Source organism: Sparassis crispa (genome assembly GCF_003851025.1).
Source record: "Sparassis crispa DNA, contig_000011F, whole genome shotgun sequence".
Taxonomy (NCBI): Eukaryota; Fungi; Basidiomycota; class Agaricomycetes; order Polyporales; family Sparassidaceae; genus Sparassis; species Sparassis crispa.
Window position 1 is genome coordinate 997,157 of NW_020939757.1, and position 26,195 is coordinate 1,023,351.

Below are 26,195 nucleotides of genomic sequence, written 5' to 3' on the forward strand. Positions count from 1 at the left end.
GAGCTATTTTGTGTAGCGTAGTCGGTTCGAATTCATCTGTTCCCTGTTCTCGGTTGTTTTCCGGATCTACTTGATGTCTAATTGGCTGCCCAGCTGCTCTTTGGTCTCGTACCAAGACGGTTATCTCATCGCACCCTACCACCGCAGATAACACGTCTGGGGCACTTCGATAGAGGCCCTACCTTACGGTAGCGCCCATTGGCCGCCCGAGAAGTCTGGCTTACGGGCTTCTTTAATTCTGGCTTTGTTAAAATTGTCGTCCCACTCATTGACCGCATTTTTTGCTTTCTATGCCCAATCCTTACAGTTTTCATGTTTTTTTGAGTTTCTATGAATTCAGTAAGCTTCTTAAATCCTCTGAAACTATTCTGAGATGGTTCTGAGTTTACTCTGACGCAAAGGGATGCCGGAAATGCTCAGCTGCCGAAATGGTCAAGCTTCTTCATGTGGTAGTGAACTTTTTCTATGTGGATACACAACATTAAAATACAGTGTTCATGCTAAATTTGCGGCCTGCATGTCCGTGATAGCTGGCTCTTCGACGAAGGAAGACATTCAAGCTTCACAACAGTTGCCTAATTCGGCACAGACCCTCCTTCGTTTAGCCCGCGCTTAGCGGGCGCTAACCGTAAGGTTACCTTGCTTGCGAGGTCTCTCCGCGCTCTTAATTGTCGCGCTCTTCGACTCCCCGGTTCCTCTCGTGCATCTGAATCTTGCACGATGTCCCGACTTGGCAACATCTCAGGTTCGAATCTGTATGGTGGCAAATGTCGCAAGCAAGGTCTCTGCCGCGAGGAGGCGGCGCTTCCCTCGTAGCGAAGTGCGATGAGATAACCGTCTGGGTACGAGACCAAGTACGGCTCCTGGTGGGACGCGGCCGCCTCACCTGGCCGGCCTAGCCGCTTTGTCCGTCCTGCTCCGGTCCGCTCACACCAATGCTGGACGCCCACCTTGTCTTGCCCAGGGTCAGCAGTAGGCGCGACCTCTCCTTCTGGTATCCTTCTGGCACAGTTACTGCTACCCAGCGACTTACCTACGGTCTTGTTGTAGGTGATCAGTAAGTAGTTCATGCCTCTCATCTGATGAGACCCTCCAGCAGATTTATAGGAAAACCATATAAGGGTTGTGTAAGCACGACAACAGACGAGTAGCAAGTGTATACACAACAACTAGATTAGAGCATCCGAAAGGGAAGCGGGACGATATAAGAGCATATAGAGTAGCATATTCACAGCAAAGATGTAAGGAGATAAATACGGGAAAGTTTTTGAGAAGGTCGTGTGGGTCATGAAAGGTCGTAACGTCGTGACACGTCGTAAATGGTCGCAACATTTGAAGGAATATAGATGTCTAGTGGCCTATTCATGCCAGGTTAAGACTAGTTTTCAGACACATAAGGAGAGGCACATACCAGCATGAAGAAAGTCTAGGATGGTTCGAAGGATCGCTGGATGAGACAACCGGCGCCTTGGCATCCCGGTCATGATTGACCGGCAACGCTTGCACTTTGGCCTCGTGGTCGAACGTGAGTATCGAATGAGCTTGTGGACGATGATCGTTTAGTTGTGATCGAGGAGTCGTCCTGCGAGTGCGCACGAGTAAAAAAGTCATCTTCGGACTCGTAAGGTGAAGAGGAAGAGTTGATCTGTGAAGGATGAGAGCGTCAGAATGTGAAGCTCTCATGGGATGAGAAATGATGGCTAGTTCAGAGCAACGCAGCGTCTTCGAGCGAGCACCTTTCAAAGAACCCCAAGAAAAACTTCACACGGAGCCCAATCACCTTCCCTTCTTGTCAAAAAAGCGTTCATCGCACGCGTGCGAAGCGCGAGATCCTCGCAGGAACGTGGAGAACAAGTGTCCACCTGGACTCTTCTCACACACACCCAAATATAGGCGATCAAGGAATCGGCTGGGGAACTCACCCACTGTCCCAAAACTTCTGCCACCCTATTGGCCTCCTCGGGGCTAAACGTCCCGTCGGGACCATTCGCAGCATGCAGTCGCAGCAGCTCGCTTAGTGTCCTCTTCGGCTTCCCTCCGCCAGTAGACTGACCATGCGTACGCCCCGGAGCATCGCCCGTATCCCCCTCCCCACTGTTATCTGTGTTGCCAGGGAACACGACAGAGTTCCGCGGAGTCCGCCTGTCCAGCTCAGGTTCGGACTGCAGCTGCATAGAACGGTCCCAGTCCTCCTCTCCCGCAGAACCTGGGGATTGCAGAGATAGTTGGGAGAGAGAAAAGTTGATCTGTTCAGTCATAGGACGGGTGGACGGACTCAAGAAGGTAGAGGATGGCAGAAGCCTTGGTGGGAGAGACGAGAATGGTGTATATGCACGTGACTTTCGTGAGAAGTCAACAAACGCGAGGTGTCACGGTCACCAGTATCACAGTGGTGTCACGCTGCTTCAAGTTGCGCACCCGGCCCTCTCTCTGGAAATTCTGAATCATCGTACCCTTGGTTAGCTCATAATCCCTTGACAATTCCGACATGTTGAAGCTATTATGAGGTGCCATCTGTAGTATACGGACCTAGATGAAGTGCCCAACATCGGTATTCCCTGAACCAGGCGTACACGTGAAGATAATAATGCCTGGGGTACCCAAACGCATGATTCGGAACAACTTAAAAAAGGCGCTTACGTAGTTCATGTCAAGACTATGGAAAATTTTCAGTGCTCCTTCCTTTGCATACAGGTGGCTTCGATGTCAAGATAAAGCAGGTGAGCCTCAGTACCTTCGCTTCACTTGGAAAGATTAATATTCTGATTCCTGCAATCGACATTTTTTTACGTTAGGTAATGTGAGCAGAACGGTCATGACGGTGGTACTCAGTGCTCTTCGTCTGAACCTGGTGAATGAGGGCTGTTTCTTACCTCGACCAAGGACGGTTCTGTTGGGCCATGAACTTAGAACTTGGGGCACACGCGTGATTGGCTTCAGGGATTCCGATGTAGAATTATATCACGGTGTGGATGCATGAAGTGTGCCATGACCTTAATAATCAAGGTATAGGCCATAAAAATGTCATAGATGTCCCTCCTCCCCTTGAGGTGATCTCTCCTAGGATGTCTGCGATCGAAAGAAGATGATCTGCCCTTAGGAAGTTTTGGAAGTACTGCACTTCGATTGTAGGAAAGTATGGTAACTTAGTATGCAGCTCTCATTGTTATCCTTCAGACATCGTAGTCGATTGGGTTCTGGTGCTTAGCTCATGTGCGCCTCAAAAGTCAATGTACCTGACATTACAGCTTCTCTTTGCGCTTGATCCTTCAACTGGATGGAGCGTTCTTGGAGAATAGTCATAAATTAGCCACCGCGCTCGGAGTACATCAACCGCTACGGTCACGGTCACGTCACAGTTCTTCGAGAGCCTGTAAGTGGCGGCCTTTCCCGTTTCGCTTGACTGGGATTCGCAACGGCTACGGAGCGCACGCCAACACCAGAGACACGCTTTTCATGACGGCGACGCTTCATGTGTTCCGTGCGACTGGGTGTCGGCATATATTTAACCGCATGGCCCTGCGTGAGTTTGCGTTGGGTTTTTTTCCCTTGGAACTTCTCGCTTGGTTTATATGTAGTTCACCGCAGTGAATGCGGTAGTGTCTCTGACATATGTGTCCGGCGTCGCTACTACGCGGGTATGTATTTTTATCCGAATGGTAACCAGATGATGCTGAATCGACAGCATATTAGACCTCTGCAAGCTTAAGGCTCGTGATCTCGGACTGTCCTACGTCCATCTCGGGGGTACAACTTACGACTTATGGTATATACAGGTGTTTGCTCCGCCGTGGTGGCTATCTTCGCATCTGCATCATTGATGACGTCCATATGTCGCTCGTGAACCCCATTCTGAATCCATAGGTAAGACGTTTTCGGCAGATACCGGTCTACTTACAGGCACACTCGGCGCAGTGCGCGAGCGTCAGCGCAGAACCCCGCTGGTCCGTGCGAAATACTAATCCGAAGCTAAGAAATCTCTGAGAAGGCCGCGTCCTTGGAGGGCTCGCTGCTAGAATCCTCTGATTATTCCTGAACCTTGTCACTTCAAGGCGACAACTGTTCTGATTCCATTCGTTGGAGTTTGCTGCTGTATCATGGTGCGCCCTGGGGAATTCCAAATTTCTTACCTGCGACATGCCTGGATTTGAGTCCCGTCTTCGGCTCTCGGGAGTCAAGCGTTCGTTTATCTCGTCCGTTCTTTCTTGCAGAGCTTGGGGTGGATCGAGAACTTTCACACTTCACCTCGTGCCACAATCGAGATGCGATGGCAGCTTCTCCCCAGAATCCCATCACGCCGACTCAGTGTTCCATAACTTGGTCTCACTGCTGGCCTGTCTATGTCGTGTGTCGCATTTTCATATGGTAGCGGTGATGAATTTCATTTTACGTGGGTCCACGGGAGGACCCTGAGTCGGCGTCCGGAAGCGGAGCTGTGTCTGGAGCTACGGCTGGTTAGGAGAATTACTATACGGACATAGCCTATTTGCCGGAACACAACTTGAGGCTATTTAAGACACTGGTCGCATGCTGGGGTGAACCTACAATATTGCTCGCGTGAATCTCTGAGGTACTCTCTGCTCTACTTCTCTTCTACAACAGGCCGTCCCTCTACCACTGTTCATCGGTCTAGTTTCCACCCCGAACCTGAATCCGCTGGCACCATGTTTGCCAACAGTCCCGAATACGAAGCCAGGTGCGCTCATAATCAGAATTCAATTTGTCACCTTCGAGTGTCTGACTTACATGCTATATATCGTACCGTTGCTTGGACTTATCGTTCTAACACGATCAGGCTTGCTCGGCCGTTCGCGCCACCCACGATCACCTTGAAGCAGATCCACGATGCGGTTCCGAAACGTCTGCTGCGAAAGGATCCTCTGCGCTCCTCTTGCTACGTGCTTCGTGACGTCTTCTTCTGTACTGTGTTCTTTGCGTTCGCCGGTTCTATAGAGGCACTGCTACAGAGTGGATTCTGCGGATACTTCCCCTTGACGTCGACTTGGCAGATCGTTCTTCTCAGAGCATTGATGTGGATGACATATTGGTGGTGGCAAGGACTTGCCTTCGCCAGTTTCTTCTGCATAGGTAAGTGTAATGTGCTCTGAATTGTTCAATCAGCCTGCTAAGCTCGGTTGCTATAGCACACGAAGTGAGCTTAACGCCACAAGGACCTTCTGGTATTCTTGAGATTCATGATATGATCTTCCCATAGCTTGGCCACGGAACGCTTTATGAGAGACGCTGGCTTAATGACGTCCTTGGTTTCATTCTTGACACGGTATGCTTCTCTCCGCCTTAGCGCTACATCTCCGTCTGCATATCTTCTCCGTAGTTCATCCTTACGCCATTCTTCGCGTGGAAAGTCAGCCATAACGCGCACCACGTGGGTCCCGTCGTCTTCGTATGATGTAATTTCGCTGACGGATCTTCCATGTTGTGTCTTAATAGAAAGCTGTTGCTTCGATGGAGCGCGATGAGAATTATGTCCCACACCTACGTAGCGATTACAAGCTGCCTCCACAAGAGCGTGCGACGACAGTGGACTATGCCGAAGTACTCGAGGAGACACCGATCTTGGTACTGACACGGATGCTGGTAATGCAGATCTTGTAAGATTCCCTCGATCCATACGTTCATGGGACCATCTGACATATTCGGTTAACCTGTCAGTGGCTGGTGGTACTACTTGGGGTACTTTCTGCTCCTTCTGCACAAATCCTCGAGCGCTCATTAACAATTACTGATTTAGGTGGAATGCCCTTGGCTCAAAGATGTATCCGCCAGGAACCAATCACTTCTCGCCTTATTCAGCGTTGTTCAAACCAGAACAGCGTATGCATGTATAACCCGTCATGCTGGTATCTCGCTCACATCTTGCTTGTGACCATCAATCAGGTCGCGGTATAATCATATCGGATATCGGTATTGCGGTCATGCTGTCCATCCTAGTGTATGCTGGCAGGCTATACGGTTGGAAGGCGATCCTCGGTTATTATTTTATTCCTTACGTTGTACGTGTGACCGTCGTACTGCACTGTATTCTTGCTCATTGGCATTGCGCGATAGCTATGCAACCATTGGTACGTGGTCGTATGGTGCGCTTGGCCTTCGATATATGCTGAAGCCTTAAATTCGGCGCTTGTGCAGGGTTGGTGAGTGGCGTTTTCACCTATCTACTTACCCGCGTATTGATTATCCACATTATGTTCTAGTAATGGCTACATTCCTGCACCACTCTGATCCTACTATCCCTCACTACAGGAAGGAAGAATGGTCCTTCCTACGTGGAGCTGCTGCTACGGTGGATCGACCACTTCTCGGCTGGGTGGGCCGCTTTTTCCTGCACAACGTGAATTTCTCTCGCCGTCAAAAGTATCCGTAGCTGAACGTGTTGTTCGAATCAAAAGGTTTCGCATGATCACGTAGCCCACCACTTCTTTTCGTTTATTCCATTCTGTGAGGTCCCGTTTGTTATCGGCGCGGTGCTTTTCACTGACATGTATACGCGAGACAGATAACCAACCGGAGGTCACGAAAGCGATACAAACCGTTCTGAAAGAGCACTACAATTACGACTCTACGGTCAGTTTTTCTCCTCCGTATGCTTTTTGTTTTACATTGAAGGCACAACCACAGAATGAATTCTACGCCCTTTACCGATCGTTCACAGAATGTGTATTTGTGGAAGAGGAAGGTAGTATCGTGTTTTACAAAAACAGGCACGGACAGGCTGCCAGAGAAGTTGCGGAGGGTGCCGTGCAGGAGATCAAGGAGAGCGGATGGAATCCAGATGACCAGGACAGAATGAAAGACGAGGAAGACCTAGAGCATTAATGCGATTGCGCATGTATTACACCGTCCGATGTATTCGTACGTTATGAGATTGCGTTTGGACCGACAGGAAGGCAGTGAACTGCTATATTTGCATGGCAAAGGCACTCTGCGAGGACGAGTGGACCTTCATTGTCTCTGCTTTTGTGCGATCTAAAGCAGGTTACTTCTGATTGTTTACAGCAATATTTATGCGGAATCGTCGAGGAGTTTTGGTTGAGGCGTCACTCAGTATCAACGTTCAACAACGTCATCCGCAATTCGGTCATGTGATCCCCGACGCGACGTTTCCCAACCGCGCAACTGGACATCGGCTCGTAGGCGTAAGAGCTCGCATATAGAGGAATGACTCCTTCCTATCTACTAAAGCCTGCTGCTGCTCAACGAGCCTAGAGCTCGCAGGCTGCTTCACCGTGTCAAACTGCGGCGTTCGCGAGAACGGTGCGAGAATCTGTGTACTGCATGCGACCTTCCCATGAAATTCAATAAGGACTTCTTCTGGCATCTGACGAATGTGACCATCAACCTCATGAGGGGAAGTCCCACTGGCGGCCCGGATTCTACTTGCTCCCTTCAACCAGCCCTGTCACGCGATGCGGATGGTATATTCATGGATGCTTTTTGTCGTCATTACTTGCAGCGGTGCGATGATGGCGAGTTTGCCGACCCGTCAGCGGTCCGCAGCCTCTTGTTGTATTCTTACGCGCGGCGCCCTCACGCGGCCCAGGTTGTGCAACTTATAAGTGACCCACCAGCAGGAACGAGACCAACCTTGTCACAGCTATGCGTGCCCTGTTAAATGCGGCCTTAGGTGTCTCGGTCCTGGTGAGACTGGGATGCCTGGCAGCCACAAACGTGGTGGTGAATAGTACCGCAAGTCACCTCATACCGTCGACGTTATGTGAGTAAAAAATACATTGGTCGTGCGGTCAGAGAATACTCACTTTGTTCTACAGATGGACAGATGTTCGAGGTGAGGAGCACCAACTGGCTACTGCGTCGAACAGCCCAAGATTATAACCTCTGTGCTGTGTCGTAGGATATCAATGTTAGTGGTATCTTTCTGTTCTCACCCGTCGATCGCTGATCAACTTTTCAGCACGTGAGCCACCAGAGTCCTCTCATTTGTGGTCTAAATTGCTAAAAGCGAGATAGAGTGGAGACGGAGGTCTATATGCTGAGTGTTCGTCCGTAGTCTAGCAGCTCTGAAACCCTGCTGACCAATATTCTAGTGCTTCAGAACCGTGCGTTTCAGCAGGTAACACCGAGTAAGACTCTTGCAATCGGAGATATTTGCATTGATCACTAAGTTCATCATGTTCTAGACACTACTACTGCACTTGAGCCGTGGCAGTCCATCAACAGTGCAGTTCTCAACGTGATTGCGGACTCTGCGCCAGTATCGTCCGCTTTACCGAACTCCCTTCAACTCACTATACCAGCTGGTGTCAGTGGAGCCGTAGGTTTTGCCAACCCCGGCTATTGGGGTACGCATCTACGAAATTGTCTTCAACTATTTAGTTGAATTGCGCCTGACATAGGTATAAATGTGAATTCGTCTTGGGTGTACAATGCTTCATTATACTATCGCTTTCCCTATGAATCCTCCTTTGCGGGCAATCTCACCATCGGGCTCCAGGCTTACTCCGGGGAGGTTTTTGCCTCCAAAGTCATACCTATCGACGGTGCACAAACAAACTGGACCTATGTCAAAATCTTCCTGCAGCCCTCAGCCTCAGCACGGACTACTAACAACACCTTCTTTGTAACTGTCAACACCTCAGGCAATGCTGAAGAAACCATCAACTTTGCTTTCTTGTCGCTCTTCCCACCTACATACAAAGATAGGCCCAATGGGATGAGGATAGATATCGCGGAAGTCAGTCCCATGACTGTTGTATTATCTGGCACTGTTCATAGATATATATCCGTCAGACACTGGCTGAAATGGGTCCTGCTTTTTTCCGCTTCCCAGGTGGTAACAATCTTGTACGTCGAGCTGCCTTTGAGGAGCAGGTCATACTGTCACCTGATTTGCTGAACCCACTGTTATTACCGGGATGTTATAGGAGGTAATGTAGGGTTTGTGTTCTATCTCACTAATGTGCTCATCCTCTATACTTCAGGGTCAAACTACTGCGACCAGATGGCAATGGAATGCTACCGTAGGACCTCTGCTCAATAGACCGGGGCGGGTAGGAGATTGGGGATATGTCAACACGGAGTGCGGATGTTTCTTTCTATCAACGGAATTTCATTCTCACTGTCCGCATTTCATCAACTGTTCTGCCAGTGGTCTTGGTCTTCTCGAGTACTTGACATTCTTTGAGGACGTTGGCATGGAGCCCATAATGGCTGTCTGGGCGGGTACGTGCCTCTGTGTTGTGTCCTCTGTAAAAGAAACGATGAGGTATCTTCTAGGATATTCGCTTGGAGGAACCAGTCTTCCCGAGAATGAGCTCGCACCTTACATCCAGCAAGCGAAGGACCAGGTAATTTGAGTCCCCTCCTAACTCTTTCTGTCTGAACTATCGAGACAGATCAACTTCGTGATAGGTGATCCTGCCACGAGCGCCCTAGGTTGGGATAGATTGAATGCGTACTTCCAAACGGATACTCATATGTTATCCAGCTGCATTGCGCGCATCACTCGGACATGCAGAACCTTTTTATTTGCAATACGTTGAGGTCGGAAATGAGGTATGAGATTGCATCTAGGATAATCGCCCGATCATGTCTAACGACTTTTCTTGCCAGGACTTCTTTGCTTCCACCACGTAAGTTTCACAGTTCTTCCAGATTTTGCAAAGGTTATTAGTCTTATGTCGGACTAGATATCCTTACAGATGGCGCGACTTTGTCGGAAATCTGAGCGCTGAATTCCCTCAGCTCAGTACGTATCCTGCACCACCGAAGCCGTCGCAAACTGACATGGTATAGAGTATATCGCCACGGCATATCCCTTCAATCCTATCATCTCTCCTGACCCCTTGCAATATGACGTTCACGTATATCAGACCCCCAGTGAGCCGGATGGATCACCAAAGCTTGAAATGTCCTAATCAAACCAACAGGCTGGTTCGCGGAGAATTCCTTTTACTATGACAGTTTTGAGGCAAGTCGCCATTACTCTGATTGATGGCTTATAGACTTACCAGAGGCGATACCTGGTCAGCGTAATGGAACAAGATACTTCGAAGTGCGTGGTTTTGACATCTTTCCTTTGCCCATATCTTGACATAGTGGTTAACCTACAGGGAGAATATGCGGCAATATCGTTGAACGAGACCAATTTGTATGGCACCCCGGATGATGGCCGTCTCCTTTATCCTACCGTGCAAAGTTAGTGACTATTTGCTACCAAAACGATTCACATGATTAAGTTACGAATAATCAGGTTCAACGGGGGAAGCAGCTTTCATGACTGGCCTTGAGAGGAATAGCGACATCGTTTTCGCTGCGTCATATGCCCCTCTTCTGCAGGTGGGTCAAACAATCCCCATCCCCCAGTCGAGCGTCGCTGATAGCGCATGTAGCATGTAAACTCATCTCAGTGGGTATGTGAATCGTAATATTTTTCAATATTCTCCTGTCGCTGAGGTGAACAGACACCAGACTTGATTAGTTTTGAGTAAGTTTGTCTCCCATGCCGCTTTAAATGTTGATACTAACGACCGATGGTTGGGTAGCGCGGCAGGAGTTGTTCGGTCCACAAGCTACTATGTGCAGAAGGTATAGAGAGCATACTCCAGAGGGATTCACCTCACCCCCCCCCCCTTCAGCTTTTCAGCCTTAATAGAGGTGATCTGTATCTTCCAAGCTCGCTGCCCACATACAACGGTACGCTATTTTGGACAGTATCTCGTTCATCCGTTACGGGAGATGTGTTCATCAAGGTCCGTCAACTGACCTCTGATCTCTTGAACACCACCCACGATGCGTTGCAGATTTCTAACACAGTTGCTACTCCTGCTGAGATCGCCTTCGAGCTGCCCTTTCCAGTTATTGCGGAGTGGGGCACGCTCCAGCTATTAGAAGGAGCCCAGAACGCTAGCAACACTCCAGAGATGCCTGGTGCAGTGGTACCTGTGACGAGTTATATAGCTACGGGCAATTCGTTCGAGTACACCGCACCTGGATACAGTGTCAGTGTTCTTACGGTGGGGACGGCCGACTAGTAGGCCCCAGCACTGTATTTTTGAATAACGATTGTGGGCGTATATACGCCGAGTATTTATCAAGGCTAGTGGTAGCAAGCTATGACGATTCGCTTGGTGGTTGCTCCTGATACATCATCGCTTGAACATCAGTGGTGTTGGCCTCCATGGCCGGCAAATACGTGTTCAACTTCCACATGTCACCAATTCTCACCCTGGAATGGTCGGAGGCCATTGCAATTACTGGGGATTGAGCATGCCTTTGCGTGTCTGGCGTAGGCGGTAGCAACATGTGATAGCGAGCAGAAAAATGCGTCAGCAGAATGTTTTCTGCATTCATCCTGCACGGTTTCTGTCAGGCCAGTCTAGCTTGGTCAATGCAGCCAATGCAATACATACATTTTGCCGATGTCTATGGCTTGTCCGGTCGTAGTGTGGGCCTTGTCACGGGCCATTTCCGCTTCATCGTCTCCCAAGGTCGCTTCATGGATCAGAAGGGTCGCACCTTGACCCGCTCGTACTAGGTTATTTGTAGGCAGTGTATCTCCTGAAAAGCTGTAAAGGTATCAACGGAGGTGAGGGAAACGTGAGAATGAAATGCGAACACAATGCTCCAGCCGTCCTTATGCTTTATGACGACACCGTATGCCTTCGTTTGATGGGCAACATCCACAGTCGCAAAAGACTCGAGTCCAAGCGCATTGCGCATGTCCTCAGCAGCCGCTCGAGCCCTAAAGCGCACATAAGCTATCTCAAATCGTAGACCCCTAAGGGCATCACTCACGCCTGAGTGTCGATGGGGAGATCTCCAGACCGGTCAAAATGAGGTAGCCGACGCCAATGCAACGCATCTGACGGCACCATAATTACGCCATTCGCGTCTTTCAATCCAAGGTCCTCTATTTCCGACTGTGCTTGCAGGTAGTTATAATGATCCCGGAGGCCCACGAGATATAATGGCTGCGCCGGTGGTGGGTGCAGCTGAATAGAATTATGATCAGCGTTGCTCGTCGCAAGCGCGTAGTACACGAGCATAGAAACTCACAAGCTTTCGCATGGCTAGTATCTTGGCCAGACCAACGTGATGATCAGCATGCATGTGGCTGAGGAATATGCACTTGAGATCTCGCAACACCTGCCACACGCCGCACGAACGATCTTGATTTCCGTAGAGGCGCGCAAGCTGGCTCCATGTACCCTCACCAGCGTCGAGCATGATGTTTCCGTACCCGGGAATCTCAATCAAGATACTCGAGACTGCAATCGCATCTGAGTTTCGAGACAGGGCGTACCAAACGGTGACAACATACCATTCCGCAACAAGGTAGGTGTAGCACTACTGGTTCCCAGAGGAACCACCACCACATCATCTCCCGGCCTCTGCGGCCTCTTGCGGTCATCTGACAACGCCTTCACGCGGCTTCGAACCTCCGAAAATCCCTGAGCAACGTTAGCCGGCACTATCTCCTCTGTGGGAGTCGCTAAGGCGACATCGAGGCGTTCTGTTGGTCGAGCGATCTTGTCGTGTTCAGGAGGGCGAAGAGGGCGGAAATGAATAATTTGATCTGCACGCAGCAGAGAAGTTTTAGAAGGCAAACCGGTCAGAGCTGTAACAAATATCAGCACCAGAGATCAAAGAAAACGCGTCGACTGCATACGCACACGCTAGACTGCGCTCGGGCTCTGGTTGGGACTGGAGTTTTGGAAACATGCCAGGATCAAGGACGTTTAAGCGCAGCTGGTTATACGCAGCGCCCCTGAACGTGATCTCGTCCGGTGAATATGCTTGTGAGGCAACGAGGTGCTATTCTCGGTCATTCAGTAAGTCAGAAGGTTGCATGGGTAGGGACCTACAAAAGTCTCATCTGAGAATCCATTCATGAATGCTTGATATTTCGTGTCCTCCAAAACGCCATCTCCGCAGATGTGTACTACTAGATGTACAAGATATTCTTCCATATCCTTCTGTGATTTTGAGTGCAGCTTCGCATAGAAGGGGCTTTCTGTGAAAGATGCCATCACAGACGGTATATACGACGGATCTGGTATATCCAGCAATATCATCGCCTACAATGCAATCATCACAATTGAGCGTCAGCGCAACCCAGTCCAAGTTCCTGTGCACACCTTGGGAATCTCTGATGGTCCGATGCAGTCCTCGGGTCTCACTGTACGGGTAACCATGTTCCCGGAATCGTCTTTTGTGTCGAAGGTTACCGTCTGGCCTTTCGTGAGTTTGCCTCTCAAGGGCCCATTGCCAAGACCTAACGCGTTCGCTTTCTCAACGTCGAATTTGCCCCGGGTGCGTGGGCCAACGATGACATAGCCCATAACAGGCCTCGGAGAGTGCGTGACCCCTGAATCAGAAGCATAACAGAAGGACGGAAGTTGTCTCCCCTTAGACGCATCCACCGCTTGTATTAACCGAGGCGAATGAAATGAATTACTTAGAGGGTTGACCTCAGCAGTAGCATTTTGACCCTGCCCTTTCTTCCCATTGATCTTTTTGGGCGATTTACTCCCTGCACAGGCTACTTCGGGCTTTTCTAGTTGAAACATTCTTCGAATAATACTTTTACGCCAGGTTTGCGCCTCTTCTCCACCCAGCAATGTGGGAGAGAATCCAGGAAGTGTTATCTTCTCCAAAATCGAAGTCGTACCCATAGCTGCAGAAGCGAGATGACGTTTCGACGACGATGGCGGTGACAGAGATCGCTTCCTTTTGGAACCTTCAGACCAGCGATGCTCAGTAGCAGAGTCCGACACAGGAATCGGTGTCTCTGGAGCACCGAAGTCGGAAGGACGAGGGTAGAAAGGAACTCCATATAGAGTAATGTTTGTGTCCTTGTAGATAGGTGCCGGGTCGACTGGAACAGGCATCAAGGGCGAAGACGCAATCTCGATGGGATTCACAGAAATATTTTCACTGCTCTCGGATCAGTGAACATCACAATTTAATCACATTCGGACCAACCGGTGAAGATACTTGTTCATGGAAGCGAGGTAGTGCAACAAACCCTGAGGTCCACCGATGTCTAAGCGCTCGATACCCGCATCAGCCAAAAACATTAATAGACCTTTGCGACATTGTTCATATCAGTCGCAGTACATTGGTACATTAACTCATGGACTCACCCGACAGGCCGCTTCCTCTCTGAGTTCCCGTAGAAGTCAACCAGATAGCCTTCGCTTTTCGCCAATGACGCTGCGACTGCAGCCATTTTCTTGAGGTGTTCTCGCCTACATTGAAAATATACTTTGCATCCTCAAACGTCACCACAAGAGTGGGTTCAGTGTCGGAAGAGATGCTACTATTCACGGATACAAACCAATCCATGGTGAGAAGGCGAGCAGGAGAGCGGAACGTGTGAACACTCCGTAAAGCAGAATTATTTAGACAAGGTTTGCTGATGCGAGAACATAGTAAGGTCGCCAGGATGAAGCTTAAGACTGACGCACTAGTACTTGCAGACTTTAGCCAAACGTCACCAGTCGCTTCTCTTCTAGTACAATACTGTAGAAAACCGACCAACCCGGAGCAAAATTGTCTTTTTTGGATTTTCGAAAATTCCCAGAAAATCGGAAAAATCGAGAAAAAATATTGGCAGGGAGAGAAAAAATTGCGTGTGACGTGTGACCCCCGGGTTGGTCGGTTTACTACCGTAATCCGAATCAACCAAATAACTCCTGAGTTTCCTCACATACATCAGGCTTACATATGTGCGGCTAACAAAATTGAATGACTAAAAGTTGCTCACTCTGGCTGGATTCGCATTGATACAGCAGGTGTATTCATTAAGCTTCCACGTACAGAACAGGACTACCAAGAGAAGCCTACTAACTCATACACTTACACATGCCTAATCTGCATCTGTACAAGATATTTGCTGCCCTTAAGAATTACATTCAAGCCTAGCTAACAGCTCTCAGGACGACCTCAGTCAAAGCAAATGCCTCCATTGATATTTATGCATTGGCCTGATTACCACATATTCAATCAGCCAACCTTGACAGCTACCTCCGCCAAATTATGCCACTCACCACTGACGAATTGAGACTCTGGCTTTACGAGATAGGAGACAAGTTCCCCGATGGCGGATGGCTGCGCGGTTGGAGTATCCTTCCCGAAGCCCACAAAATCCAGCTATACAGTTCCATAGTTAAGGTGAATCTCGTCTCACTAGAGACAACAGTATGCTACGTACCGTGTTTGAACTTTTGTCCGTCTCACTCACAACCTTATTGATTTCCGTTACTGTCCAAAGGGGCTTGTCAATGTCTATAACCGTGCATCGGCCTTCGAACGCACTCATCGGGGTGTTAATAAATCCAGGAGCATAGCTGTTGACAATGATGTTGTGCTTCGCCCATTCAAGCGCTACAAAGCAGTATCAAGGGAAAGTACAAGCTTAGCTGAGCTTTTCAATGGGAACAAGGAAATTAAGCTGTACCACAAGTTTGAGTAAGTCCCCGCACTGCAAATTTCGACGCACAGTATGCACAAGAATTACTGAATCCTGGGCGTGCAAAGAGGTCATGAATGCGGGTGCCTTTGTTAGCGGGTGCTCTGCAGACCTACCCGTCTTGCCAGCCATGGAACAAGCGCCTGGAAACAATTGATCAATACCAGCAAAATACACTAGATGGACAGTAGCAAGAATCACTTGCCTATGATTCTTCCACCTCGGCCTTGCTTGATCATCTGGACAGCAGCATACTTGAAGCACAAGAAGACACCTTTAGCGTTGATAGACATGACGCGATCATAATCTTCGACAGAAGCTGCGGCCGCTCATCAGTATCACAGTTTTTTCAAAGCAGACGGGATACACACTCTCGACGACTGGCTTCACAAAGGCAATGCCTGCATTTGCAATCATCTGAGAGTCAACAAAGAGTTCAGAATATGCGATGCTTCGCTTAGACACAAACGCATACAACGTCCAATCCTCCGAGTGTCTCTACGACTTTATCAACCATGGCCTTCACGTCATTTTCATTCGAGACGTCCCCAGTCACGACGAGAGAGCGCCTGCCCTTCTGCCGTATCTTCTCGGCAACCGCTTTGAGCGATTCTGCCATTGAAGGAATATCGTTCACGGCAACGTCAAGTCCATCGTCTGCAAGACGCAAGGCGATGGCCTCTCCGATTCCTCGGGAGGCACCTGTGACGACGGCAATGCGGGTAGTAGACATCGACAAAGAGATACAGTTCAAAGAACGTCGCTCTGGACAGCTCTCTGGACTGAGTGTTAAGGCACTGGCAGTACCTGCGTAACTAGTTCATTGTCAGCGGAATGCCGGCGCACGCAGCCTGTCAAAAGCTCTCGTGACCCCCGTTCGTCAACGTTGACTGGGTAATCGGCGGAAGTTCTAGTCTGGGAAGATGACCTCCGTCGATGTTGTAGAGAGGTATCTGAAGCGCTCGGGGCCGGTGACATCACTAGATCTGAGATCTGAGTGACTAGATAGTCATTCCTCCAGTACTTCCCGAGTCTCCCTTGGAGTCGGGGACTGGTGCTCGCGCCGCTACGATATGTCTAGTGTACAGTAAAACCGGACACAGGTGATGCTCACTTGTGATGCAACTGTCAACAACTGTGGGCGGCCGAGATCCCAGGTTCATGATTCATCTCGGTCGTCCGAGGCACATAAGAGTCTGGCCAGAAGAGTCTGAATCTACATGCAATACTTCGGTCACATCAGCTGGTATCGCAAGACGAACGGAGAACATTACAGCAACATCTGGTCAACCATAGTGCGGCCCGTGTTCACCATTCCCGAACATCAGTGCTATTTCCATTTGCGTCGTGACGGACTGAGGAGGACTCGAGGAGGAACCGGATGTTTTGCTTGATCTGAACTTCGTTAAGGACGAGAACGTCGGCAGGATCTTTGGACAACGTCTGACCGCTAGCATGCCCACTGCTGCAGACCTCTCTTCACCTGCGCCGCATGCAACTTATCCGTACTGGAGTCGGTGAATTTACTTACGTTGGCACCACGTTTTCATACACAAACCGCTACATCTTCGCTCGGCATTGTTCGACAGGGAGCAGACGCTACGCTTGGTACCGAGATAATGGTTGGAAATATTGCTCTTTAATTGCCGATGGTGAATACTCCGGTGTCGCAGCAGATCACTATGACATCCTGGCTTTGAAACATCCGATCGTGATATGATGGAGACCTTCATGCCTTTGCGACGTCGCTTACGGGGACCGATGAAAGATCAGCCTCTGGTTCATATTCGGACGCGGAGGACTTCATCACTGTGTGCGGTCTACACCTGGAATACTCTCTGAAACCTTGCATTCACATTCGCGACAATTCGAGTGCCATGATGCACACAACTTTTGCGGCGTCCGATGCGCAACTGCCTATCGTAATGGTAACCAGATCCAATGCGATGCTCCGGCACAAAGTACCAGGGCAAGTGTAAGCTCTTCGAATGTAAGCGTCTCGTGTAGGTGGATGAGGTTGGTGTACTGGGCAAACTTTATTGCTCCGACTCAGAGAACCATCCCTGTGAGTACTTCTTGTCTGTTCCTGGTTGTGTGAGTGACGTCCGTTGTAGTGGCTGTAAAACCTGGCACGGCTGAGGCGTGCTTATTGTATGTGGTATTTATCTTACATTACGACGTAGTCTCACTGCTGATATGCAGCTGTAGGCTTGCTCAGAAAGCCAAGATCAGCGATCAACGCAGCGATCTCAAGGAGCTGAAAGAAGATGCTATCGACAACGATGAGTGTGTCTAGTATTTTTCTACTTCATTCATTCGTTGAAATTTCGATCTTCAGTTCCGATTATTTTGCAACTACAGAACTCGCACAATGCATACATGGAAGCCGGCGTGCACGTCCGTGTTCTGTGCCGACACGCTAGTGGAAGAGCAATATTATCCGTGTGCTTGTCATCGTTCTTTGTGTCCTTAGCATCCTGCCGACTGAATACGCTCACTATGTTGACGAGTGCGCTGAATGGCTTATGGTCATCATTTCAGTTGGTTCGTGCCGGCGAGCGTCCAAATTTTCGGCGATTTGGGAGTCTACATGTCTGGAACGTCTTCGGAGGTACAGTCTCTTGTTTGCCCTCGGGTCAATGACTACGCCGCACAGACGAGCGGTTCGTCGTACAAAGCGACGCTTCTCAGTGAGCTCATCATGGGGGAGGGTATCATGCATGATTATTTTGCATTGACAGAGTACATATGCATGTAGCAGGGATTTCTCCTTATTCACAAAGCACGGACAGGCAGAACAGAACCACAAAGATAAGTCTGATTCGTATACTGGATCTGCAACTGTACGAGAATTGACATACTTAAGAATTACAATCGAGCTTAGCAGACAGCTCTGCGGACGTGACCTCAGTCAAAGAAAATGCCTCCGTTGATGTTTATGCATTGGCCTAGTTATCACATATTCGATCAGCCAACCCTATAGCCACCCCCGCCAAGTTATGCCACTCACCACTAACGAATTGGGACTCTGGCTTTACGAGGTAGGAGACCAGTTCCCCGATGACGGACGGCTCTGCGCCTGGAGTGTCTTTCCCGAGACCAATCGCGTCCGCCTATACAGCTGTTGTGAATCGCGCCTCACCAGGGACAACAGTGGGCTACCTACCGTGGTTGAATCTTTCTCCCTCCCACTCGCAACCTCATTGCTCTCCGTCACTGTCCGGAGAAGCTTGTCAAGGCCTATAACCGTGCATAAACGTTCAAACACACTCATCGGGGTGTAAATTAGCCCAGGAGCATAGCTGTTGACAGTGATGTTGTGCTGCGCCCATTCAAGCGCTATAAGACAGTATCAAGGCAGAGTCCGAGCTTAGTGGTGTTCTTCAATGAGAACAAGCAAGACAAGGCACACCACAAGTTTGAGTAAGTCCCCGCACTGCAAATTTCGACGCGCTGTACACAGCAAGATTACTCATTCCTGTTCGTGCAAAGTTACTCGTCAATGCGAGTGCATTTGTAGGTGGGTGCTCTGCAGACCTACCCTTCTTACCAGCCAAGGAACAAGCGCCTGGAGGGGACTGATCAAATACGCTAGTCGAACAGTACCATGGATCACTTGCCTATGATTCTTCCGCCTCGTCCCTGCTTGATCATCTGAACAGCAGCATACTTGAAGCACAAGAAGACACCCTTAGCGTTGATAGACATAACGCGATCATATTCTTCGACAGAAGCTGCGGCCGCCAATCAGCATCAGAGTTTTCGAAGCAGAGACATAGGCACACACTCTCGACGACGGGTTTCAACAGGGCGACGCCTGCGTTGGCAACCATCTGGAAGTCAACAAAGTGCTCAGAATATGCGATGCTTCGCTTAGACACAAACGCATACAACATCCAATCCTCCGAGTGTCTCTACGACCTTATCAACCATGGCCTTCACGTCATTTTCATTCGAGACGTCCCCAGTCACGACGAGAGAGCGTCTGCCCTTCTGCCGTATCTTCTCGGCAACCGCTTTGAGCGATTCTGCCATTGAAGGAATATCGTTCACGGCAACGTCAAGTCCATCGTCTGCAAGACGCAAGGCGATGGCCTCTCCGATTCCTCGGGAGGCACCTGTGACGACGGCAATGCGGGTAGTAGACATCGACAAAGAGATACAGTTCAAAGAACGTCGCTCTGGACAGCTCTCTGGACTGAGTGTTAAGGCACTGGCAGTACCTGCGTAACTAGTTCATTGTCAGCGGAATGCCGGCGTACGTAGCCTGTCAAAAGCTCTCGTGACCCCTGCCCGCCAACGTTGACTGGGTAATCGGCGGTTCTTGTCTGATCTTGGAAGATAGCCTCTGTCGAGGTTGTAGTGCAAGGAGAAGGTCGGCTGAAGCACCGGTGACGTTACCAGATGACCGTCGAATGCGCATGATCAGAGATTTCAGCGGCCATTCCTCCATATTCTTCTGACATAGCTCCCGCACGCGAATAGTCAGGAGAGGTGGTTTCAGCTGACAAAAATACACCAGCGTCGGTGACTCACTTATAACATGTCAGTGCCTCACGGGTATGCCGGTCTACCTCCCGAATGTAAATATGGTGGTTGTACGAAATGGTGGTGTAGAACATGACAGTCGTGATGCTAACCTGTGATGCAACGACTGTGGGTGGCTGAGACCGTTCTGATGCGTCCGAAGGGCCATGGGCTACTAGCAGATTAACTTGCAGAAGTGCACTGAGTCCATCTCGGGACGCGAACAAACAACAACATGACTCTTCACATCGGTGTTCAACAGGTACCTGTGCCCTTCCCCTGGTGAGTGTGTCAGCCTACTTACGGTTTTTCGAAGCCCAACTGGTGACTGCGACGGGCGTATTTGGCTCCACTCGGGCCGCGCATGGATGGGCGCTTATACACCTTGACCCAAACCATCTGCTTATATAACCGTCAATTCTGCTCGACGCCAGCCCTTCTCTTAACTCTGACCGAAAGTCTTTCATAAAATGTTCAACTTACCGACCGTCGTCTCTCTTTTACTTCTCGCAGTGCCAAGCACAGTGTACTCTTCACCCTGTGTGACGTTCGACTCCAGCTTCAACCTTCTCGTGTTCGGTCTTGACAGCAAGGACTGGAATGCAGGACAGCAGAGCACTTGGACAAGCGGTGAGTCCTTCAGCATGGTTTCAGTAGTGATAAAAGTGGGCACAACGACCCGCTGAACGATTGAAGACCTCGATTTTCAACTAAAGGGTCCTACGCTCGGTCCGAAAGGATAGCCGCATGTTGCAGACGCTTCGATGATTATCTTGCTGTCGTATGTAGCTGTCGCATACTGATATAACGGTATTCCTCCACAGGCAGTGCGACCGACATTACCACCTCAGGCCGCCCGTGAGTTCGCCGGAGCATTTCCCGGAGCACTGCAAGCTCGTGTCGGATGCTAATTCAAGTGACGCAGGTCTTTCGATGGCACGAACACTACATGCTACCTTTCGCAATTCTATAACGCGGTCTACGTCATGAATGGCGACTCGTCCAACCCGTCTTCCGTGTACATCTACGATGCCGGCGCACAGTCGTGGTCGACGCAGTCCGTCACGACCGGCAAGTTCAACCCGGCGTCCTTCGAGGCGATTCTGGATCACGATACAAACGTCATATATGCGTTATCGGGGGGCGACCTGTTCTACCTGAATATGGGCGACATGAAGACGGCGAACTCGACCGCACTCTCTTGGGTGGACGTCGAGCAAGCGCCGTACCCCAGCGGATATGAGCCAGTGATGGCTCTCGCGCAGAACCACATCCACTTTTTGGACATTCCCAACGTTCCTGCAGGCGATGCGGATATTTTCGTCATTCACTGTGAGTGGTCCTTTCATGCCTGGCAGGAAGGAAAGATCGGAGTTGACAGTATTTCGACAGACTCATATTTCCAGCCCCAACCACAGTCGTACCCGCTCCCGAACGGTAGTGCGTTCCCCGCGACGCACGGCAAGACTGCGTCATTCTTCCAGATGAGCGGTGTGCAGCAGGAATTTGCATTCATCCCCGATGACGGCGCTGCTACGTACGTGATCAACGTTGAGACGAACTCTACCGAAGCATACGCCGGCCCGATGAACAAGGATTCTCAGGCGACGTACGCCGCTTCCATCACCTCCCTAGTCCAGCTCGACAGTGCCGGCGCTCTCTCGTTCCTCCCGTACACCGAGGGAGATGTATCCACTAACTCGCAGGCCACCTGGTCGGCCATCTCCAAGGTGGCGGCTGTAGCTCCCCCTGGCCAGTCCTCCAGCGCTTTCCCCAGTGGCTCGAACACCGCCAGCGGTCATGCCAGCTCTACCAAGAGCAGCGCTAGCTCGACTGGCACTGCATCGGCTGGTTCTTCGAGCTCAGCCAATGGTGCCGTCACTATAAGAACGGGTTACGGGTTTACGATTGCGCTGGCGGGTGCATTGGGGGTTGTAGCGTGTTTCATTTGAGTGACGGACATCCCTAGATTCTACACTAATACCATTGGACGTGTTTCTGATCTGTTTTTCTCTACTCGGGCTGCTACTGCATGCGTGCAGTGCAATTTGACTGCACCCTAGTGTAGATCATGATTCCGTTTAGTGTGCAGTACTCGGAATAGGTATCACACGACGAGCTCGTAGCTGGCACGCCATGTTGACAATGTTAGAGTGGCCTTTCTCCGACACGCGGATGCAGTGGATGCGAATCCGCTGCTGCATCATATCCTTTCCACCGAACTCGTAAGTTCAGATCTGCGTGCGACACTGGGATTATGGAGTAGATACTGAACTCCAGAACGAAATTGTCTTTTTGGAATTCTCAAGAAATCCCAGAAAATCGGTAAAATCGAGAAAATTTTATTGGCGAGGTCAACGAAATTTGGGTGTGACGCGTGACCGCCGGAGTGGTCGAAATGGTACATGTACAGTAGTCTATCAGTCTACGGAATGTATGCAAGAACGTCATGAGCGGGGAATGAGAGGGATGCGGCATTGGAACTTCGATGGACCAAGCGGCGCACCATCGAGGCCAGCACACATATCGCGTTGCTCTAGTGTTTTTCTTGTTCCAGGACCTCTAGGAATGAGATCACCTCGCGCGCAACCGTCTCTCCATGGGCATCCCGCAACACCCTCTCGACGCTCTCGTCTATTCCGCTCACGATGCCGCTCTCGGCGTCTGGCTCCCCTCCTTCGTCGTCAAGCTGCGGTTGGGAGACAGCCGCTGATACCTTCTTGGTGAATTCCACATAGAACAGCGTAAACTCGCGCGCATGTTCAACAAGGGATTTAAGCTTCTTCCTATCGGATGATCCAGGCAAGGATTGAAGAACGACTCGCTGATTGTCTGGGTTATCCTTCATTAGCAATCCGAAGAGCACAGCCATATGACCGCGGACAACTGGATCGAGCTCGTGCTCTGACTTGCAATGTTGCAAGTAGACCAGGACCAGGCATTCCAGTGCGCTGACACGAGACACGCAACTGCAGCTCAACATGCAAGCACGTTTGCCGGAACAGGCGAAACCGAGCACTACAATCACTCGTCATAAACAGAGGATATTGAATGATAGAACAGCTATGCTCACAGGTATTTCTCGTTGCATCCTTGGCTTCATGCGATACCTGCACCAGGTTTGTCAGGAGCCCAAGCGCAAGACACAACCGATCTAGCGACGATGCTGTCTCTTCTGTATCATCCGGCGCATCTAGCTGTTCATCCTCGCGTTTCACCAAGACTCGACCGCGCTGCCGTTGAGACATAATTACAAGACGGACAATCGTCACTAGTGCGAAGTCTGCATCAAGGACGGCTTGACACCACGGAAGATCATCATGTGTTAGGTTGATCAGCACGCGAAATGCAGATTCCAAACATCGGTAGACTACATTCACTACTTTCAGCGTAAGGCATATACAAGTACGGCAAAACGGCCCACCCAAGTGATGCTGTTCTTGACGTTGTGCGTCTCGAGATTGCACGTCGCACGCGACGCAGAGTGCCATGAGCTTCTCGCCCAAGCCGTCTTCACGTTGAGCATTGAGTCTTCTTGTATCGTGTGAATTTTCAGCACCACTGTCCGTCCAGCGGCCCAGTAGGTAAGAATCAAGAAGCTGTAGACAGTGATCCACATGAACCAAAGAAGGTATATCCATATATGACGAGGATGAAGGCGAGGGAAAGAGAGGAAGACCAGAGGTGAACGCAGAAACGCGTGAGGGTATTGGTTTGAGCTCTGTAGTGAGACTTCTCAGTAGTGATGATAAGTGGGTTGAAATATTTGAAGAGGACGGTAAGCCTGTCAGCGCGTGAGAGATGAGGAGTCGGTTCGAGATCTGAGTTGTGTGAATCAGGCAGAACTTCTACAAAGTATTTAAGACCACTCACGATATCCCATTCCTCAAGAAGCCCGGACTTTTTCCTAATTACGCTGTGAAGGATAGCTAGCTATTCAGTGGCATTACTCATAGCTTCTGCGATACTTTATCAGCACACTCACCGATGTCTTCTCTGCTTTGGAAATCCCTGCTTTCCTTAGCTCGGCGTCGCTAAGGCCGCAAGAGATCAACCACAAGGGGTCGTTCTCTCGTTCTAAAATGGCCAGCATACGATACAGCGCTGACGCGAAGTCAGACTTCGAGGCAATATCTTGAAGGTCACGGGAATCTTGTGCTACCAGAGCAGCATAGAAGATGAGGGTTGTGTCCAAAACCTGCGGAGGGAAGGAGTTCATCGCAAGAGTTTCGACTAAGGCAGAGTACTGACCTTGTCTCCATTACCTGCACCGGCTTCTCGGAAGACTTCCCATGCTCGTCCAAGAAAATCAGCAGCTTTGGCTCTACGCGCGAAATCCGCATCACATAGTTTGGTCACTATCTCTAGCGCACTATTTGCCGAACACGACCGTTGAACGAGGGAATAAGATGTGCAAGCACAAGGTACTCGCACCTTGCTCTCCGGACACCAATGGCACCGTTCGCATCCAAGCCTTCAAAGAGGTACCCGACTTCGTCTAGAAAGCGACGACTTTCGCCCTTACTACGCAACTCTGTGATGCTTTTTAGATCGTTCAACATCCCATTTGGTAAAGGTTCCGCGTGAACATCGGGTTGTTTGCCTTTGCCCTTCCGTTTGCTTTTATCTCCCGGAGACGCGTGAAGTGGTGAAGAAGGCCGTGGATCATCCTCGGAGTCATCTACGCCCCAGCGTGTCCGCAAATCTGTGTACGATTCTCGAATCTCGAAGTCGTCCTCTTGGCTGTTGATGTATACATTGTCTTCGTCTGCTAGAACAGACTGAGAGTTGGAGTTGTTGCGAGATAAAGAACCATACTGTGCGGCAGGAAGAGCGACGAGGAAGGAACGCGACTTCCCAGCATAGGTGCGGATACTGGTAGGGACCAATGAGGGTCGTGCACCTGCGATTGGGGAAGAGATATCGTCCAAGGACTGAGATTTCGAGGGAGAGACTGAATGACTGCGCGACGAGGACGCAGAGCCAGCGGTTAAGTCGATGATCTCGTCGGATCGAGTCTTGGCCAGTTTGACCGGACCAAGGTCTGGTGGAGCAGCTAAAGCACCAATATTCTCTAGAGAGCTGCTCGCACTTGCACTCCCGATGCTTGACTCTGTGCGAGAGCGACCAAGCATGCGCTTCGCGATACTTGTGGGTTTCTTCCGCTTCGCTGAGGCCTTGTTGTTGGTAGCCAGTGAAAAGTCAAACAATTCCGATAAGTCCCTTGCTGGTTTCTTGGGGGACGGCGAATGAGCAACCTGATCGGCAGATACGACTGGGAGTGTATCCGAGCGAGTGAGAGATTTCGGGGACGGGGTAACTGGAGCTGTGTACGATTCTTGCGAGTGACTAGGCGTCCGAGACAGATATGTGACTTGCACCTCCGAAGATGGTACATGTGCAGGTAATTGAGTTCTTCGCGCCGTTACCTGAGAGGTGGCCCTGCTTACTGCAAACGTTCAATAAGTAAATGAGATTAATTTAAGATGCGCTTAAGGATTCTGGTGTCAGAAAGGAGGGGTGAAGCGATGTATCGGTCACAAGGACGAGCCACTGCATTAGGACGCATCCAAGTGAAGTAACCCATTCGGACAGACGAAGATGAAGTGTTTCTCCCACATAACTGCGGGATCACGAACTAGATACTTACCTGAACATAGCAAGACAAGGCCAGAAGTACTAAAGGAATTTCAGGCTAGCGCGAGTAAAATGAAGCATGACGGCCGAAATGAATGTGCGGCTTGACGAGGTGTAAACCTGCCGGATGAATCACAAGGTTGGCTCACCTTGAAAGGATCTTCCTGTGCATTCTTGCTTCTCATCACTGTCCACGTCCTCGCTAATACCGTGTCCTGGTGAAGGACCGGGAACGACCACTTCAACCTCGATCTTCTGACGCTTGCGCTGTCTAATGCTGCTTTCTGGAAGTGATGATCCTTCAGAGGAATCGGTGGCTGCACGACCACGACGCTGGGTTCGTTTGTGACTATATGTGCGCTTCATGCGAGATGCAAGACATTTACGAGATGTAATGGTAGCGGCAGACAGATGAGCCACAAGCGTCACAGAAAGTCACATTGACCATATTGTGTGACACCTGTCACCGCTTGTCACCGGCCGAGCTCGACGCCGCTCCTGCACCTCCCATTCGCGATGATGGACTGCTTGCAAACGAGATTGGATTCATTTTCTTCAAAAAACAAACGCGCGAAAC

At 50.1% G+C, this 26,195-nt stretch overlaps 9 protein-coding genes across 9 annotated transcripts; 4 read left to right on the forward strand and 5 right to left on the reverse strand.

Annotated features, from left to right (window-relative positions):
- Nucleotides 1-1,285: 1,285 nt before the first annotated feature.
- Nucleotides 1,286-2,258, reverse strand: SCP_1103280 (hypothetical protein; the record flags this gene model as incomplete). Its single annotated transcript, XM_027762763.1, has 4 exons — nt 1,286-1,358; nt 1,412-1,541; nt 1,597-1,645; nt 1,923-2,258. 4 exons carry the CDS (start codon nt 2,256-2,258, stop codon nt 1,286-1,288), a joined length of 588 nt encoding a protein of 195 aa, XP_027618564.1.
- A 1,214-nt stretch (nt 2,259-3,472) lies between these two features.
- Nucleotides 3,473-3,821, forward strand: SCP_1103290 (hypothetical protein; the record flags this gene model as incomplete). Its single annotated transcript, XM_027762764.1, has 3 exons — nt 3,473-3,638; nt 3,694-3,710; nt 3,777-3,821. The coding sequence occupies 3 exons, from the start codon at nt 3,473-3,475 to the stop codon at nt 3,819-3,821; spliced, it is 228 nt and encodes a 75-aa protein (XP_027618565.1).
- An 843-nt stretch (nt 3,822-4,664) lies between these two features.
- On the forward strand, nt 4,665-6,837 carry SCP_1103300 (Delta(12) fatty acid desaturase; the record flags this gene model as incomplete). Its single annotated transcript, XM_027762765.1, has 15 exons — nt 4,665-4,696; nt 4,796-5,088; nt 5,145-5,152; nt 5,216-5,281; nt 5,336-5,386; nt 5,452-5,612; nt 5,674-5,694; nt 5,753-5,835; nt 5,899-6,014; nt 6,070-6,083; nt 6,151-6,155; nt 6,216-6,352; nt 6,411-6,459; nt 6,518-6,585; nt 6,640-6,837. 15 exons carry the CDS (start codon nt 4,665-4,667, stop codon nt 6,835-6,837), a joined length of 1,302 nt encoding a protein of 433 aa, XP_027618566.1.
- A 1,043-nt stretch (nt 6,838-7,880) lies between these two features.
- Nucleotides 7,881-11,012, forward strand: SCP_1103310 (Probable alpha-L-arabinofuranosidase; the record flags this gene model as incomplete). Its single annotated transcript, XM_027762766.1, has 22 exons — nt 7,881-7,936; nt 7,990-8,017; nt 8,075-8,102; nt 8,160-8,321; nt 8,376-8,713; nt 8,770-8,823; nt 8,961-9,058; nt 9,128-9,201; nt 9,256-9,326; nt 9,375-9,414; nt 9,467-9,534; nt 9,592-9,611; nt 9,681-9,727; nt 9,775-9,858; nt 9,909-9,941; nt 9,993-10,033; nt 10,092-10,176; nt 10,232-10,317; nt 10,371-10,395; nt 10,450-10,465; nt 10,524-10,566; nt 10,617-11,012. The coding sequence occupies 22 exons, from the start codon at nt 7,881-7,883 to the stop codon at nt 11,010-11,012; spliced, it is 1,893 nt and encodes a 630-aa protein (XP_027618567.1).
- A 79-nt stretch (nt 11,013-11,091) lies between these two features.
- SCP_1103320 (hypothetical protein) lies at nt 11,092-14,328 on the reverse strand (the record flags this gene model as incomplete). The annotated part of the gene is made up of 11 exons (XM_027762767.1): nt 11,092-11,332; nt 11,391-11,546; nt 11,597-11,722; nt 11,776-11,972; nt 12,037-12,248; nt 12,302-12,598; nt 12,654-12,795; nt 12,846-13,058; nt 13,119-13,917; nt 13,966-14,068; nt 14,127-14,328. The coding sequence occupies 11 exons, from the start codon at nt 14,326-14,328 to the stop codon at nt 11,092-11,094; spliced, it is 2,688 nt and encodes an 895-aa protein (XP_027618568.1).
- A 600-nt stretch (nt 14,329-14,928) lies between these two features.
- Nucleotides 14,929-16,187, reverse strand: SCP_1103330 (Versicolorin reductase; the record flags this gene model as incomplete). The annotated part of the gene is made up of 9 exons (XM_027762768.1): nt 14,929-14,969; nt 15,033-15,135; nt 15,197-15,246; nt 15,301-15,369; nt 15,443-15,508; nt 15,571-15,597; nt 15,660-15,773; nt 15,826-15,871; nt 15,930-16,187. 9 exons carry the CDS (start codon nt 16,185-16,187, stop codon nt 14,929-14,931), a joined length of 774 nt encoding a protein of 257 aa, XP_027618569.1.
- Nucleotides 16,188-18,361: 2,174 nt separating this feature from the next.
- Nucleotides 18,362-19,603, reverse strand: SCP_1103340 (Versicolorin reductase; the record flags this gene model as incomplete). Its single annotated transcript, XM_027762769.1, has 9 exons — nt 18,362-18,402; nt 18,465-18,567; nt 18,621-18,670; nt 18,725-18,793; nt 18,867-18,932; nt 18,996-19,022; nt 19,075-19,188; nt 19,242-19,287; nt 19,346-19,603. The coding sequence occupies 9 exons, from the start codon at nt 19,601-19,603 to the stop codon at nt 18,362-18,364; spliced, it is 774 nt and encodes a 257-aa protein (XP_027618570.1).
- An 848-nt stretch (nt 19,604-20,451) lies between these two features.
- Nucleotides 20,452-21,933, forward strand: SCP_1103350 (hypothetical protein; the record flags this gene model as incomplete). The annotated part of the gene is made up of 4 exons (XM_027762770.1): nt 20,452-20,611; nt 20,806-20,839; nt 20,907-21,313; nt 21,374-21,933. 4 exons carry the CDS (start codon nt 20,452-20,454, stop codon nt 21,931-21,933), a joined length of 1,161 nt encoding a protein of 386 aa, XP_027618571.1.
- Nucleotides 21,934-22,517: 584 nt separating this feature from the next.
- On the reverse strand, nt 22,518-25,984 carry SCP_1103360 (predicted protein; the record flags this gene model as incomplete). The annotated part of the gene is made up of 8 exons (XM_027762771.1): nt 22,518-22,999; nt 23,055-23,351; nt 23,406-23,802; nt 23,855-23,914; nt 23,967-24,179; nt 24,233-24,353; nt 24,416-25,430; nt 25,768-25,984. The coding sequence occupies 8 exons, from the start codon at nt 25,982-25,984 to the stop codon at nt 22,518-22,520; spliced, it is 2,802 nt and encodes a 933-aa protein (XP_027618572.1).
- Between the last annotated feature and the right edge of the window lie 211 nt (nt 25,985-26,195).